General features: G+C 42.0%; 1 protein-coding gene across 7 annotated transcripts in view; it reads right to left on the reverse strand.

The window, feature by feature from the left end:
• ROCK1 (Rho associated coiled-coil containing protein kinase 1) overlaps positions 1-18,647 on the reverse strand; it is a 144,409-nt gene that overhangs the window by 111,471 nt on the left and 14,291 nt on the right. For all 7 annotated transcript variants that reach the window (XR_013961521.1, XR_013961522.1, XM_080686181.1 and 4 more), the window contains exon 2: positions 5,332-5,413. Coding sequence is in view for 4 of the 7 variants with exons in the window: in XM_080686181.1 (XP_080542307.1) it covers positions 5,332-5,413 (82 nt within the window). In the remaining 3 variants the exon portion in view is untranslated. The remainder of the gene's footprint in view (positions 1-5,331; positions 5,414-18,647) is intronic.

The following is an 18,647-nucleotide window of genomic DNA, read 5'->3' on the forward strand; positions in this document are numbered from 1 at the left end:
GACAGGATAGAGGCCTGGTGCACAAGTGGGGGCCGGCTGGTTTGCCCTAAAGGGTGTCCCGGATCAGGGTTGGCTTTCCTTTGGGGTGTGGGGCATCCTGGGCGAGGGGCCTGTGGTGATTTGCAGGCCACGCCCCCTGGCAACCCAAGTAGAGGCCTTGGTATCTGGGATTTATTTATCTTCTATAATTGAAACTTTGTAGCCTTGAGAGGAGCCAAGCCTCCTGCTTGCTCCGTGGCCACAGCCATTTATTTTTGTTGGGATTTATTTATCTTCTATAATTGAAACTTTGTAGCCTTAAGCAGAGGCCAAGGCAGGCCAGGGATGCGGAAGCTTGGCTTCCTCCATCGCCGGGGGTAACTCAAGCCTCCTGCTCTCTCCAGCTCTGTGGCTGCCGCCATTTTTGTTGGGATTTATTTATCCTCTATAATTGAAACTTTGTTGCCTTCAGTGGAGACCTGGGTCAGCCAGGGTGTGCGGAAAGCTTGGCTTCCTCCATTGCCGGGGAAACCCAAGCCTCCTGCTCGCCACGTGGCCGCAGCCATCTTGGTTGGGTTAATTTGAATACTCACTCCTGATTGGCTGGTGGGCGTGAATTGTGGAAGTAGCGGAGTGATGGTTAATTTTCATATTACCCTTATTATATAGGATAGATACACACACATATTGGGACTCTATTCTGTTCCATTTATCTATGCATCTATTCTTTTAATAATACTAATTATACTGTCTTGATGTTGAAATCGAGTAATGTCAGTCCTCCAACTTTGCTCCTATTTCACAAAACTGTTTGACTATCCAAATTTCCATATGAATCTTAGAATTGCTGGCCACTTTACACAAAAAGGTGCTACTTTAAAATTATGAAACTACATGGACTCCATAAATCAATTAATTTGGGAACTCTTAACATTTTAATACTGAATTTTCCAATCCAGAACATTAAATATCTTTTCTTTATTATTTGTTCCTTTAATTTATCTAATAAATATTATATAGTTTTCAGTATACAACTCTTACAAATATTTTGTCAAATTTATCGCCAAATTTTTCATGGTTTTTCTTCTATTGCAAATAGTGCTATATTTATTATGATATCTATTTCAAGTTGCTTGTTGCTAATATGCAGAAATAGAATTGCTTTTTGCATATTCATTTTCTAACTTGCAGCTGTGTTCAACTTAATTAGTTCTTAAACCTTTTTTGTAGACTCTTGAGTATTTTCTATTGAAAAAGCATCTTGTCTATAAATACAATTTTACTTCTGCTTTAATTTATATAAGTTTTCTTTATTTCACCTAATTGCACTAAAACTTCTAGGACAATGTTGAATGAAAGTGGTGAGAAAAGACTGACTTTTTCTAATCTTAAAGAAAAAGCATTTAGTCATACAGAAATATAATATGAATGTGGGTTTTTTGTAGATTCTCTTTCTCAGGTAAGAGAGTTTTCCTTCAAATCCTAGGTGTCAGAGAGATATTTTTAAATCAAGAATTCTGAATTTTGTTAAATGCGTTTTGGGCATCTACTGAGATTATGGATTTTCTCTTTTAGCATGTTAATACAGTGATTGATTTTTGAACCCTAAACTAACTTTGCAATATTGGTATAAATGCTCCTTGGTCACAATTGTTACCTGATGTAAGATATGATTTCTTAAATTTTGTTTTATTGTTTTCTGTACTTTTCTTCAATTTAAAAACTAGACTATCAGAAAGGAAAACTAAGAAAATAATCCCATTTACAAGTGCATAAAAACAAACAAACCTAGGAATAAATTAAGCCAAAGAGGTAAAAGTCCTGTACTTGGAAAATTAGAAGATACTGAAGAAAGTACCTGAAGAAGATACAAATAAATGGAAGCATATACTGTGCTCATGGTTAAGAAGAATTAACATCATTAAAATGTCGATACTACCCAAAGCAATCAATAGATTCAACATAATTCCTATAAAAATAAATGGTGTTTTTCAGAGAACTAGAAAAAATAACCCCCAAAATTACATGGAATCACAAAAGACCCCGAATAGGCACAGTAATCTTGAGAAAGAAGATCAAGGTTGGAGGTATCACGCTACTTGATATCAAACTATACTACAAGGCTATAGTAATCAAAACAGCATGGTACTGGCATAAAAACAGACACATATAAGAATGGAACATAATAGAGAGACCAGAAATAAATCCATGCCTTTATGGTGAATTAATATTTGACAAAGGAGGCAAACACATACAATGGGGGTAAATATAGTCTATTCGATAAATGATGTTGGGAAAACTGAACAGATAGATGAAAAAAAATGAAAACAGACAACTTTCTAACACCATACATACAAATAAACTCTAAATGGATTAGAGATTTAAATTTAAGACTCAAAACCATAACACTCCTGAAAGAAAACATAGGCAGTAAAACCTGGCACATTTCTCATAGCAGTATTTTTTCTGATATATCTCTTTGGGCAAGGGAAACAAAAGAAAAAATAAATAGGACTATGTCAAACTAAAAAGTTTTTGCACAGCAAAGCAAACCGTCAACAGAACAAAATGGCAATCTACTGAATGGAGAAAGGTATCTTCCAATAATACATCTCATTGGGGATTAATATCCAAAATTGATAAAGAACTAAGACAACTCAACACTAAAAAAAATCCAATTAAAAAATGGACAGAAGACCTGAGTAGATATTTCTCCAAAGAGGACGGACAGGTGATCAATAGACACATGAAAAGATGTTCAATATCATGAATCTTCTGAGAAATGCAAATTAAAACCACAATGAGATATCATCTCATACCTGTCAGAATGGCTATCATCAATAAACCTACAAACAAGTGTTGGCAAGGATGTGAAGAAAAGAAAACCCTCATGTACTTTTGGTGGGAATGCAGACTGGTGCAGCCACTATGTAAAATAGTAAGTATGGAGGGTCCACAAAAAATTAAAATGAAACTGCCTTATAAACCAGAGATTTCACTTCTGGGTATATATTTAAAGAAACCCAAAAACACTAATTCAAAAGAATATTTGCACCCCTATATTCATTGCAGCGTTATTTACAACTAGAGGTGGGGGGAGGGGGGGGAAGGGTGGATTCCCTCAGCCCAGCCTGCACCCTCTTCAATCGGACATCCTTCACGCAATCTGGGACCGCTGGCTCCTAACCGCTCACCTGCTTGCCTTGCCTGATCACCCCTAACTGCCTCTGCCTGCCTGCCTGATTGCCCCTACCCCCTCTGCCTGCCTGCCTGCCTGATCGTCCCTAACTGCCTCTGCCTGCCAGCCTGGTTGCCCCCAACTGTCCTCCCCTGCTGGCCTGATCTCACCTCCAACTGCCCTCCCCTGCCGACCTAATCTCACCCCAAACTGCCCTCCCCTGCTGGCCTGATCGCCTCTAACAGCCTCTACCTCGGCCCCCACCACCATGGGTTTGTCCAGAAGGAAGTTGGACATCCGGAAGATGTCTGGTCGACCCTGTCTGATTAGCATATTACCCTTTTATTAGTATAGATAGCAAAGATACACCAAGAGCCCATAAATACATGACTGGATAAAGAACATGTGGTACACATATACAATGGAATGTTATTTGTCCATAAAAAAGAATGAAATCTTTCCATTTGCGACAACATGGATGGGAGGATATGCTAAGAGAAATAAGTCAGCCAGAGAAACACAAATACCATGATTTCAAGTAGATGTGGAATCTAAAGAACAAAATAAATTAACAAACAAAACTGAAATAGACTCATAGACACAGAGAACAGACTGATGGTTGACAGAGGGAAAAGGGTATAAGGGACTTGATAAAAAAGGTTAAGAAGTACAAATATATAATTACAAAATAGTCATAGGATATAAAGAACAGCATAATGAATACAGTCAATAAAACTGTAGTAACTATGTATGATACCAGGTGGGTACAGGAAGTATCAGGGGAATACTTTGTAAAGTATATGATATCTAACCACTATGTTGTATACCTAAAACTAATACAAAATAACACTGAATGTAAACTGTAATTGAAAAATAAATTTAAGAAAAGTTTCAGGAACAAAAAATAAAAATAAAAACCAGGCTAAAATACATAGGTTTATCAGTTAAAACAGTTTATCTTTTCATTTTACCAGTATTTTACTTATTTCTTTTGTGATTACTGATGTTTCTACTTATAAAATGTTAACATAAAGGCATACTTAATATTATGAATGAATACTGCATAGCAAAAGGAGTAACAAATTAAGAAAACATGTGTTCCAATTCTTGCTACATATTCCCCTTTGTACTAATGAGCATTTATCTTGCCTCCCATCAAATAGGTCATGTTTCTCCACCTTTTTGGTTATTTTGCTACATCATTAAGTAGGGAGGTAACCAAATGTAAACAACAAAAATGTCCTGCAATTTCAGTTAAGATGTGAGAAATCTAAAAAACCTTTATATTTAAAAAGTTCCCATTCAGACTCTGTAACCATATTCCAAAATAAAATTAAGGCTAAATAAATATTTTTATTTTTAAAAAACCAGAAAACTAAAACAACATAAAATTGATAAGTAAAATTCTGAGGCAAGATTTCCCAGTGTACAAATGATAAAAGAAATTACAACAAAGTAAAAACGTTTGAATACTTAGAAAAATAAAACTTATATAACCAAACATATGTAACCAAAATTGAAAGACAACACTAAAACAAACCCAACCTAAATATATCAATATATATGGTTTAGGAAACAGAAATAAAGAAATGGAATAGGGAAGATTTTATGATCTAAAATCTTATTATCAAATTCTTGAAACAATTTCAGTAAGTTCTTTAATCAAAATTTTAAATGATAATGTCTAATATTAAATGCAAAATAATGTTTTTAGAAGAGAATGTCTGTAAAAATTAAATAAAAGCCAGCTTTCACAAAGAAAATTCCCATATCTCAGGTGGGATTTTCATATATAATCTATTTTTACTTGCAAGTATTAAAATATAATAGCTAATTCATTTATAACAGATAAATAGAGAATACAACCTTACTGAAATTTAATGTGCATATATATATATATATATATATATATATATATATATATATATGCTTATTTTAATATATTTATTTTAGCCCTTTACTTTTCATTCCCTAATCTGCAAAATATTTTATAGATTCTCCTAATAAGCACCCAAACTGACTAATAAAGTTTCTTTCCCATTTCATTCATTTTATGTACAAACTATTGATGAAATAACCAAAGAGTACACCAAAGGAGAAGAAAGGGCTTGCATTATCCAAGTCAAGATTTCATTATATATAATCTGTAATTAACCTCCACAAAAATTACTTACATCTGCTTAAAAAGTTGTCAATATTTTTGTTTTTTCTTAAGGCAGGAAAATCCAAATCATATACCAAAGCATCCAATCCATCCTAAACAAATAAACAAACAAACAGTTAGTTTTCTGGATCACTCTATGAACTTTCCTTTTTTATGAGTAAAGAATAAAATATACCTCTTAATTTTTAATTAGCTCTCTCATACATCTTGCATTCACTTGATACTTCTATACGTAAGGTTACATGAATACTGAGATAAAAGAACATTTGCTTTTATTTCATATATAGATTTTTCACATTCTAACTCTCCCAGACAGAGGAGCAGCAACAAACCACCAATTGGCTACAACTGACTTCAACTCATGCCTTTTTCCCCTCATGTGAGCATAACATTTTACTTTTCATTCTCCCTTACTACTGCATTTATCTTTATTTCAGACACTCATCAAAAACAAATGGCCTATCTTTGTGCCTACACATATTTTACAAGGAAGTAGCTAAAAATAGTAGTTCCTAAAATGTGAAGTTTAGCGTAAGATAAAGTCAACAGTTAGATATACTTTTAATTATAAAAATACTAGGGACCCAGTGCACGAATTCATGCACCTTGAAAGGAACTGTGGGCCGCGAGGCTGCCCTGGGCACAGGGGCAGGTTTGGCCCATCCTCCACACCCCTGCCTGGCCCCTCCAGCCACATCCCCCAGTCCCCTATCTGCCTGCAACCCAACTCCCGCTGCTGCCGCCACTCCCACGCACTGGCGGCACCAGCCCCGCTCACACCCACTGACAGCATGGAGCAATTGGGGCTGGCGCCAGCAGTGGGTGCAAGCAGGACCGGCGCCGTCAGTAGGTGTGAGCAGCGGCAGCTGCCCCAATCGCCCCTCAGGAGCAGGAGGAGGTGGAGAAGCCCTCAGGGGTGATTGGGGCCAGCAGCCGCCACTTGCATCTGCTGACAGTGCCAAGCGATCAGGACCGGTGCCAGGCGCTGGCAGCGGGTATGAGCAGGGCTGTCGCTGGCAGTGGGTGCCAGAGGAGCTGGCACCGGTAGTCGGTGCGAGCGGCAGCTGCCGGCCCCAATTGCCCCTCAGGAGCAGGGGGAGGTGGAGAAGCCCTGAGGGGCAATCAGGGCCAGCAGCCGCTGCTCGCACCTACTGATGGCACCGAGCAATCAGGACCAGCACCTGGTGCCAGCAGTGGATGCAAGTGGTGGCTCTGACACTGGCAGCAGGTGCGAGGGGGGCCAGCACCAGCAGCAGGTGCGAGCGCCCTGCAGGACTGCGGCATGCAGGAGCAAAGAATTTTCAGTAACCATCAGAGGCTCACCCCGATGACAGCAACCGGCGCCCCACCTTGGTCTGGTGCCCCCCCCCCCCCCCGACCTGCTCCACCATCCCATCACGGCTGATGGCCGCCATGTTCCATGCTCTGCCGCCTACTGCTGACGCCCGCCATGTTCTGTGTGTGCCCCCTGGTGGTCAGCGCACATCATAGTGACTGGTTGTTGGGTTGTTCCGCCATTCGGTCTATTTGCATATTAGGGTTTTATATAGATAGATATTGGGTTTTAATAAGGGTTCTTTTTCTTTCCTTGAAGCACTTTCTAGGGCAGCCATTAGTAAAGGACAAACATGGGCATTTACTTTTACTTCTAAGCAAGTGCAGGGCAGTGTGAAGGTGTAACAATCAGTTAAGTGGGAATGTGGTAGGAGGAACATTCCAATAACCCAAGTAATCTTCATTTTATTTAGCTGGAGAAATCTAGTTTGCCCCAGCAGAGCCCAAGAATAAAGAAAGGAGCAGCAAAAGATGCACCTTCTGCAAACCCTATACAGTTGTGTTCATAAAAGGAGAAAAAAACAGAGAATAGACAGATTTTATACTTTGTGTTAAGCCACAGGTGGGAATCACCCAGTTATTGTAGAATACTTAAAATGTTCCCCTACAAAATAAAAAAAAAGTCAAAGCTTTAAAATATATCAATGCATGAATTGGAAACTGACAATGGAGAAGGCGGCTAATAATACCAATGTTGTTGACTGCTTGAAGAGATCAACTTGCCCTATATTGTCTTTTTAAAATTCAGAGATTTGTGCAGATCTGAAGAAAAAGCTCCTCCACTAAAACAAGTTTATCTATCCCTGAGATACATGTATTAGAGTCTTATAAGCCATTTGAATATTTGTTCATTCATTTTTCAGAAAAGAGATGAGAATCTTTATATGAGAACTAGAGGCACGGTGCACAAAAATCATGCACTCGGGGAGTGGGGGAGCTTCAGCCCAGCCTGAGCCCTTAGGGCAGTGGTCAGCAAACTGCGGCTCACGAGCCGCAGTTTGCCACTCTGTTGACTAATGAGTTTGCCGACCACTGACCTAGACTCTCGATTCCAGTAATTCCAGGCTGTTGTTGTTCCTTGTGATTAAGCCCCTATCCCAGTGGTCGGCAAACTCATTGGTCAACAGAGCGGCAAACTGCGGCTCGCAAGCCGCATGTGGCTCGCAAGCCACAGTTTGCCGACCATTGCCTTAGGGGATTTCCGACTGATGGCTGGCAGTTGAACATCCTTAGTGCTGCCTCGGAGGTGGGAGAGGCTCCCGCCAGCACTGCTGCACTCGCCAGCGGTAAGCCTGGCTTCTCGCTGAGCGGCACTCCTCCTGCGTTGAGCATCTGCCCCATGGTGGTCAGTGCATGTCATAGTGACCAGTCGTTCTGCCATTTGGTCGATTTACATATTAGCCTTTTATTATATAGGATGTGTTTAGAAAGACCAGCTGATGTTTGGTCTATTCTTAATAGAAAAAACCCAAACCACTAAATATTTGAACTCACTGTTTTCTAAGAAAAGGTAAATTAAAGATGAATATATTTTTTTACATTTTGAATAGATTTTAATTAAGGCAGACACCATAGTTAACATCTCATTTTCTTCTACAGTGCCTTAAAAAATGACCTGACGAGTAGGCATAAAAGGTACAATAAACCTACGATTTTTATATTCAATAGCAAAGACAGTACAATATTCAAGAAATAATATTTTTCTTAGACTAGACACCAAGTTTCAATGTATTGTGTCACTCCAAAAAATAATATGGACTACAGGAGAGTGCAAGTACAGTATTCCTCTGTCCCCTTTTTCCCATGGTTTCAGTTACCCATGGTCAACCTCAGTCCAAAAATATTAAATGAAAAATTCCAAAAATAAACAATTCAAGTTTTAAATTATGTGTCATTATGAGTAGCACAATGAAATCTCACACCATCCACTCCATCCCGCCCGGGACATGAACCATCCCTTTGTCCAGAGTATCTACATGTATATGCTACCACCCCCTTCACTTAGGAATCATCTTGGTTATCAGATCACTGTTGTGGTATCCCAATGCTTGTCTCTTATTTTACTTAATAATGGCTTCAAAGTGTAAGAGCAGTGATGCTGACAATTCAGATATGCAAAAAAGAAGCCATTAAGTGTATGTATGTATAGGGGAAAAAAGTACATATAGCATTCAGTACTATCTGCAGTTTCAGGCATCCACTGGGGGTCTGGAATACATTCCCTGTGGATAAAGGAGACTAAACTATTAGCTAGACAAGAACAATTTCAGGCCAAATTTTGACATCTTAATGTTGTCTAGGAAATGCAACTAGGTATAGTACGATACCCTCAATATAACATTATACTTTATGATAACTATTATTTTAAGAACCCCTAACAAACATTTACTTCCAGACACATTCCAGTTTTAAAAGGTTCAGAACATCTAAATTTATATTAGCTCAGATTATTTTTTAATATCAAATAAAACTTTAAACAGTGAAGGATATATTAAATTTTACTCACATGCTATCTTTGGTAAATATATTTAAAACAATTGCCTCCATTCTTACTCCAAATAAGATTTTAGAAAAATTACTAAATGTTATATAGAAAAGAACCTCAAAATTTACCTTAATGCCCTCATTTTATACCCAAGGCAAATAACAACCAGAAATATTAATTTACTTGCCCAATGCCACACAGCTAGCTGGTAAGCTGTGAAGGATCAAAATACTAACTCTTAGTTTAGTAGTTAGAGATATAACATGATCATGATAAAAACATAATTTTAAAAAGTTCAATCTCTTAAAATTAAATTAGGAATTGAGAATAAACATGTATATTTAAACCCAATATGCACTGTTCAAAAATTAATAGAAAATCACCAGTCATTCTTCTAATTATAACAGAAAGTACAGCCTGGCCAGTGTGGCTCAGTGGTTGAGCATCAAGCATCAACCTATGGACCAGAAGGTCACTGTTCGATTCCTGGTCAGGGCATATACCCAGCTGAGGGCTCAATCCCCGTGTGGGGCATGCAGGAGGCAGCCAATCAATGATTCTCTCTTATTACTGACTAGAGGCCCAGTGCATGAAAATTCATGCATTGGAGGGGTTGTCCCTCAGCCCCCTCTCACAGTCTAGGAGCCCTCAGGGGCAGGAGGCGACCCAGCAATCAGGGGAAGGCGACACCCCCATCATACCTCTGTTGCTGCCACTACCGGCAGCACAATCCTCGGCCGGCCCTGGGCAGCTGGGCAGCCGCCAACCGAGGCTTGTCTGCACCTCGGGCCCGCCCTGGGTGGCTGGGCTGCCACCATCCGAGGCTTGCCTGTGCCTCAGGCCGGCCCTTGGCAGCTGGGCAGCCACCATCTGAGGCTTGCCTGTGCCTCGGGCCAGCCCTGGGCGGCTGGGGGGCTGAGGGGACTGAGGGCTTCAGAGGCAGGCGCGTGGAGCGGCTGGACCTACCTGGCGGCAGGCCCGGCCATGCCGCGCACCTGCCACCCCAGCGGGGCTGAGGGGACTGGGCGCCGCCATTTTTGAGGGCATGACAGCCAATTAGCATATTCCCTCCTTATTGGCTGTGGGTGCCTCCATCTTTGTGAGGGTGTGATGGTCAATTACAATATTCCCTCTTTATTAGATAGAATGTTTTTATTTCTCTCTCCTCTACCTTCCTCTCTAAAATCAATAAAAATATGTTAGAAAAAAAAAAAGAAAGTACACTGGCTAGAACTCAAAATCCTGTATTTTCTCTACTATACCACAGGCTCAAAATCCTAAATATTCTCTACTATACTATCACTTCCTCTTCTGCATAACCTTCCCTAAACTACCTATAAAAACTCCTTATTAGAGTTATTTTTTATTTCAATCTTCACAGCTACGTCTCAAGCACCTTGAGCAAGCTATACTGTAGTTTAACCCTGATTTTGTTTCAGCTACACACCTTCTTTCAAGAGACTATTAGCTTCCAAGGACAGAGAAATCTTTTCCAGCTCCAGGAGGCTGGTTCTGATTTGTCTAACCCAAGGCAAACATGGAGGCTCATTACTCTTGCCAGTGTTCAGCTTAAATAGAGGAACATGGTAATAATCTGGTACATGAGACGTGAGGGAAAACCTACAGAAAGGTTTCTGGAAAAAAATTATTCTCTTTTGAAAAGATGCATCTAAGATATAGTCATTCCTTTAATGAGAAATTGTCATGTCTGTATGTGACACCTTAAAGAAAAACAGCCATTTGCATAAGCCAAACCCAATGAGGACAACAGAGCTCAAGGATGTAAGGAACCTGAGTCCCTGATGTTTGTTGAACCAATGAATTAACCTATTCTATAGCAACTCTATCCAATACATTTTCCTTATGGCTTAACTCAATTTACATTACATTTTCTATTTCTTGTGACTAAAACTATCCAAATAGAAATACACAGTAAGAGCTCAATAAATGCCACTGCACTGAAACAGCATTAACCAAGGCAATAGGACTTGTTGCAGTGAAAGGGCAAGAGAACTGCCCATTCAATGGTGAGACCAGGGGCAAGATGGGGTTGACAAAAAGTATCACTCTGGTAAATATTTAACAGGACAGCACTATGGAGAAGAATGATTTTTTGAGCCATGTTTAATAATAAAATTAATTCCATGGGCTCAAATACTTGAAACATTAAAAAAAATAAAGTAAAACCTTTTTAAAGAAAATGACACACGTGTATTTGTATGTTACTGTTGGAAAGACAAGTCAAATAATCTTTCTGAGCCTCAGTTTTCTCTTTCATAAAATGAAGATAACTACCTACAACTCATACTAGATTTATGAGAATTAAATAAGTGAAGAATGTAAAGTGTTTGGTCCCTAAGTCCCACTTCCCTCTTTTTATTTCTTTAGCTGACATTTGAAGTTCTGTAAATCTCATTATTGATAGAAATGACATACAGAGAAAATAGACACTACAGTTAGTGATGTGGTCATAAAAACTTAAGAGTACACCTGGCCAGCATGGTTCCATGGTTAGAGCATCAGGCTGTGTACCAGAAGGTCTCAGGTTCAATTCCCAGTCAAGGGCACGTACAGGGGTGGCAGGTTTGATCCCTGCCCCGCGCCCCCTGTCCCCATTGGGGTGCTTGTGGGAGGCAACCAAATCAATGTGTCTCTCTCATATGATGTTTCTCTCCCTCTCCTCTTCTCTCTTCTCTATCTCTCCCCATCCCCCCACCCATCCACTCTCTAAAAATCAATGGAAAAATATCCTCACTCTTCCGGTGAGCATTAAAAAAACAAACAAGAACAACTTAGAATAAATCTTAGGTCAATATGTTAAACTCTTCCCCACTGTAGTAATTCCATCTATGATTTTTTTTTTTTAAACATGGGGCATCTGACTCTTGCTTGACTACAGAATTTGATCATGCATTTGTTAATGGAAACTAGCTGCCTCCACTAATTGTGTGAGGACACTAGGTATTTGGACTTCCAGTTGTATGAGATGGTATATGGCTTTTCAGTATCATCCATAAGCAAAAATTATATGCCTTTTATCAGAGAAATAGAATGGGCAAGAAGGTATTCTTCTAGCATAATCTAAAACATATAACAACAATGGCTAAGGGGAGTCAAAACACTGAGGTGGGGGACAGGAACACAGGCTTCCATTTTAATGCAGTGAAGAAACTACACAACACAAGGAATGTCTATATGCAGCCATAAACTAGAGCAAGGAATTCTGACTTTTATTCAGTACTCCCAAGTTCTGTAAAATAATGAAAAATGAGACTTCCCCACTTCCTAAAGTCCATATTATAGTACCAGGATTCAGGACCTTAACAGAAATTAACATTCCTCCAAGAGCAAAAACAATTCACAAGGAATGACAGCCAAAGCATGTTGTCCTACGACTTACTTCTTCACTTAATTTTATGATTAAGACATGAAAGAAAGTTACCTTCTACTTTCACAACATGTCCATCATCTAGCTGAACCATCAATTTAAGATTTGTAGGGGAGAGGACATATAAGACAGGAGCCAATCAATGTCAAATATTTACAATAATTAAATTATTTGCTACTCATAGTTTACCAATGACAGTAGATCAGTCAGAGCAATATATTTTGAAAGAAGTTCATCACACTGGTGAAGTACTTCCACATAAACACACAAAAGTAGGTATATTTAATTGTAAGTATAACATTTTACAAGGACCTCTAAAGAATGAACATTTACATTTCACATTTCTTAAGAAGTACTGGCATTAGGAGGGGAAAGCTCCAGTTGTGTTACCTCACAACAGAGCTTAAGCAAAAGGAAAAGCAGGAGCAATTATTCAACTGAACACTGCTGCAAACTCTAGTTCTCTGGATAGTTTTGAATTACAAAAATTAAAGAGTCCTGTGCAAAATATCATTTAGGATTACATCTACCAGTAATAATACATTTCTTATAAGGTATCCTTACTAATAAAAGCCTAAGTGGTCGTCACACCGTGATGCCCTCACGCCATCACAAGATGGCTGCATGCACAGTGGGCACACGCAGGTGGGCGGGGCTGGGCTTGACACTGTGTGCGTGGCAGGGAGCATGCCTGGGAGTCCCGCCTCCTCCTGGCTCTGCGCAGCGAGGCCTGCCTGGGGGACCCCCGGCTCCATGCGGCAAGGCCTGCCTGGGGGTCTTGTCTCGGCACAGGGAGGCCTGCCTGGGGGTCCCGCACAGTGTGGCCTACCTGGATGTCCTGGGGGTCCCGCCTCCCAGCTCCACAGAGCACGGAGGTGGGATCCCTGGCTTCAGCCTACCTCTTTGGGGCAATCCATCGAGGAGCCCCGGATGGATGGGCGGGGCCTACCTCTTCGGGTCAATCAATGGCGGGGCTTCCGCACTGTGACAGGGGACAGGCCAGGCTGGGGGACCCCCTGCCCCCGAGTGCACGAATTTCATGCACCAGGCCTCTAGTGAGAATATACTAGCACTAGGAAAGGTATACTATGTATAAAAAAAACATTTTAAAGTAAAATTTCAAAATCTAAATGTTTACTATTCTAAACATGGACATGTTTTTTGAGAAACTACCAAAAAAATCCATTAGAACTATGGCAGTAAATCCAAGGCTCCCAAAAACCCCAACTACTTCTAAAATAGGCTGACCTTTGGTATGAAAAGACTTCTGTTAAACTTGATGACAGCACATGTACCATTTAAAGAAAGTATTTTTGGCACATAAAAATCTCTTTGCTGGGTAAAGTGATAAGAAATTTCTCAAGATTAAGCACTAATATGAAAATGAAAACAGAATTTCCTCAGGGAATTTGAACAACTTCTGATGTTAAACACAATTAAAATTTATTTAACCAGTGTGACATTACTATATATATGACAATGCTTCCTTATGACTCATTTTCTGTACACATATCAATCTCTAAAATGGCACTTTCGAATCAGTCACCAAGTTATGTAAGTCTACACTTAGTTGGGGACTGTTTCGGAAGTGCCATTGTACATTTTACTAAATATTTAGAATACTTAATTTTTTTTTAAATATATTTTATTGATTTTTCACAGAGAGGAAGGGAGAGGGATAGAGAGTTAGAAACATCGATGAGAGAGAGACATCGATCAGCTGCCTCCTGCACACCCCCCACTGGGGATGTGCCTGTAACCAAGGTACATGCCTTTGACCAGAATCGAACCCGGAACCCCTCAGTCCCCAGGCCGACGCTCTAGCCACTGAGCCAAACCGGTTAGGGCGAGAATACTTAATTTTTTTGCAATATAATTGTCCTAAAAAACATTGGCATGTATATAGTGTCAAATAGGCCATGCTCACCCTACTCCATAGCCTTTGCACCAGCTCTTTTCTTCAGCTGGAATGTGAACATTATTTATATTCAGACTACCTCAATGTCACTTTGTGCTGCCTTTCCCAACATCCTGAGAAAATATTAATAATGACCTCCTATGTGTTTCCTATTATAGGAATTATTATATTTAATTTTATGTTGTATTTATAACTCTGCCTCCTCCTCTGTAGGAAAAGAGATAGTAATCTACACTAATAAAAGAGAAACCTGCAAATTGACCATACCTCCACTACGCCCACAAGCCACGCCCACCAACCAATCAGGAGCAAGTATGCAAGTTAACCCAACCAAGATGGCTGCAGCCACTGAGTGAGCAATGGGGGAAGTTTCCCCGGCAATGTAGGAAGCCAAGCTTTCCGCACACCCTGGAAGGCCCAGGCCTCCACTCAAGGCTACAAAGTTTCAATTATAGAAGATAAATAAATGCCAAAAAAATGGCGGCAGCCACGGAGCTGGAGAGAGCAGGAGGCTTGGGTTGCCCCCAGCGATGGAGGAAGCAAAGCTTCCCACCCGCCCTGGCTGTCCTGGGCCTCCGCTCAAGGCAACAAAGTTTCAATTATAGAAGATAAATAAATCCCAGATTCCAGGGCCTCCGCTTGGGTCACTGGGGGGCGTGGCTGGCCTGCAAACCACCACAGGCACCTCGCCCAGGCCGACCCATGCCCCAAGGGAACCCACACCTTGATCAGGGACATCCTTCAGGGCAAACCAGCCGGACCCCACCTGTGCACCAGGCCTCTATCCTATCTAATAAAAGAGTAATATGCAAATTGACCGTCACTCCAACATACAAGATGGCTGCCCCCATGTGGTCAAAGATGACTGCCCCCATGTGGACACAAGATGGCCAGCAGGGGAGGGCAGTTGGGAGGGACCAGGCCTGCAAGGGAGGGCAGTTGGGGGCGACCAAGCCTGCAGGGGAGGGCAGTTAGGGGTGACCAGGCCGGCAGAGGAGGGAAGTTGGAGGCGACCGGGCCTGCAGGGAAGGGCAATTGGGGGGGGGGACCCAGACCTACAGGAGAGAGCAGTTGCGGGGGACCAGGCCTGAAGGAGAGGACATTTAGGGGCAAACAGGCTGGCAGGGAAGCAGTTAGGCATCAATCAGGCTGGCAGGGGAGTGGTTAGGGGGTGATCAGGCTGGCAAGAAGAAGTGGTTAGGGGCAATTAGGAAGGCAGGCAGGCAAGCAGTTGGGAGCCAGCAGTCCTGGATCGGGCCTAAACGGGCAGTCAGACATCCCTCGAGGGGTCCCAGATTGGAGAGGGTGCAGGCTGGACTTAGGACACACACCCCCTGTGCACGAATTTCGTGCACCAGGCCTCTAGTCTATATATATAAAACCCTAATATGCAAATAGACCAAATGGCGAAACAACTGAACAACATAACAACCGGTCGCTATGATGTGCGCTGACCACCAGCGGGTGCACGTGCAACATGGCGGGCATCGGAAACAGGCGGTAGAGCACAGAACATGGCGGGCATTTGCTGCAGTGGGATGGTGGAGCAGATGAGTGGGGGCACTAGACCAAGGCATGGCACCAGTCGCTGTCATTGAGGCGAGCCTCTGGTGGTTACTGAAAATTCTTTGCCCCCACGCACTGCAGTCCCACCAGCGCTCGCACCTGCTGCCAGTGCTGGCCCTGCTCGCACCCGCTGCCAGCGCCTGGCACCAGTCCCAATGGCTCCGCGCCGTCAGCAGATGCGAGGGGCGGCTGCCGGCCCCGATTGCCACTGAGGGCTTCTCCACCTCCCTCTGCTCCTGAGGGGCAATTTGGGCAGCAGCCACTGCTTGCACCCGCTGCTGGTGCTGGCCCCAATTGCTCCGTGCCATCAGTGAGTGTGAGCGGGGCCAGCGCCATCAGCAAGTGGGAGCAGTGGCAGAGGGAGCGGGGCTGCCAGCAGACAGGGAACCAGGGGTCGCAGCTGGAGGGGCCAGGCAGGGGTGCAGAGGATGGGCCAAGACCTGCCCCTGTGCCCACTGCAACCTCGCAGCCCACAGTTCCTTTCAAGGTGCATGAATTCGTGCACTGGGCCCCTAGTAATAATAATAAACTAGAGGCCCGGTGCGCGAAATTCACGCACGGCGGGGGGGTGTCCCTCAGCCTGGCCTGCACCGTCTCCAATCTGGGACCCCTTGGACATCCCTCTCGCAATCCAGGATGGCTGGCTCCTAACCACTCACCTGCCTGCCTGCCTGATCACCCCTAATCCCTCTGCCTGCCTGCCTGGTGCTCCTAACTGCTCCCCTGCCTGCTTGATCACCCCTAACCACTCTGCCTGCCTGCCTGATCGCCCCTAACCCCTCTACCTGCCTGCCTGATGCTAACTGCTCTCCTGCCTGCCTGATCACCCCTAACCCCTCTGCCTGCCTGTCTGATCGTACCTAACTGCCTCTGCCTGCCTGCCAGATTACCCCTAACCACTTGCCTACCTACCTGATCACCCCTAACTGCTTGCTGGGGGGCAGGGCTAGCCCTGCGAGGGGTTGTCTGCCTACCTGATCACCCCTAACCGCTAGCTTGCCTACCTGATCGCCCCTAACCACACTGCCTGCCTAATCACCCCTAACTGCTTGCTTGGGGGTGGGGCCAGCCCTGCGAGGGGTCATCTGCCTGATTGCCCCTAACCGCTGGCCTGCCTACCTGATCACCCCTAACCACTTGCCTGCCTACCTGATCACCCCTAACCACTGGTCTGCCTGCCTGATCACCCCTAACCACTCTGCCTGCCTGCCTGATTGCCCCTAACTGCTTGCTTGGGGGCGAGGCCAGCCTGGCGAGGGGCCGTGGTGGTTCTGGTCTAACGGTCGTTATGGTCATGATGCTGTTACGGTCTCTGGCTTTTATTATATAGGATACTTCCTGTCATTGGGAGTCCTTTGATTATTAGGTAGAAAAAGCAAATAATACAGGATCGTAAGTGTTATAAGTAGGTACTACATGAACAGAGAAAGGACAAATTAATCAACTGTGGCTTGCTTCGCAAAGGAGATGAAATTTGAGCTGACCCTTAAAGAGAGATTTTAGAAAGAATAAGATGGAGGTGAGCAAGCCAATCTATAGTCAAGAAATTCACTTCAAATGTAACAAGATGGTTAGGCTAAAAGTAAAAAGATGAGAAATTATATACCATACAAATAGATATCAAAAAAGTTGGAATGGGTATATAAAACTTCAGAGCAAAGAAATGACAAGGGACAGGGTGGGAAATTACATAATGATAAGAGTCAATTCACAAAGAAAGCAAAACAATCTTAAAATGCATTTGTTCTATTTAACAGAGCTGCAAAATATATGAGGCAAAAATAGATAGAAATGAAGAGAGAAATACACAAATCCACAATTTTAGTTGGCAACCTTGACACGCCTCCCTTAACAACTGATTGAACTGGACAGAACATCAGCAAAGAGAATTCAACAACACCAGTAACCAACAGGATCAAATTGACATTTATGGAACATTCCACCCACAATAGCAAAATACATTTTTTTATTAAGTGCTCATGGAATAATTACCAAGATAGACAATATCCTATGTCATACTTCAATCCTCAACAAATTTATAAGAATTAAAATCAGAGTGTGTTGTCTGACCAAAGGTAAGAGAGTAAAGTTCAAACCCTTGGGAACTAAATAAAATATTTCTAAATAATCCATGGTCAAAGAGAAAATCTCAAGAAGTAAAAACACACATTGAAATGAATAAGAATGAAAATGTAACAAATCAAAATTTGTGGTACACAGTTGAAACAGTGCTGAAAGGGAAATGTACAGTACTAAATACTCATATTAGAAAAGAGTAATGATTTTTTAATCAATAATCTAAGTTCGTTTCTCAAAAAACTATAAGAGCAAACATAAGAAGCAATAAAGAAAAACAAAAATCAATAAAATTAAACACAGAAAACAACAGTGGAAGTTAAATGAAACAAAAAGCTGGTTCTTTGACAAGATCAATCAAACTGACAACCTCCTAGCAAGATTGACAAAGAAAAAGAAAAAACACGAAATACTGATATTAAAAATGAAACAGGCGCTATCATACAGAGCCTGCAGCTATACGAAGGGTAATAAGGGAATATTATGAACAACACTACATATAAATTTGACAACTACAATGAGACAAACAATTCTTTAAAAAGCACAAACTGGGGGGGG

The sequence above is a fragment of the Plecotus auritus genome (genome assembly GCF_963455305.1).
Source record: "Plecotus auritus genome assembly, chromosome: 8".
NCBI lineage: Eukaryota > Metazoa > Chordata > Mammalia > Chiroptera > Vespertilionidae > Plecotus > Plecotus auritus.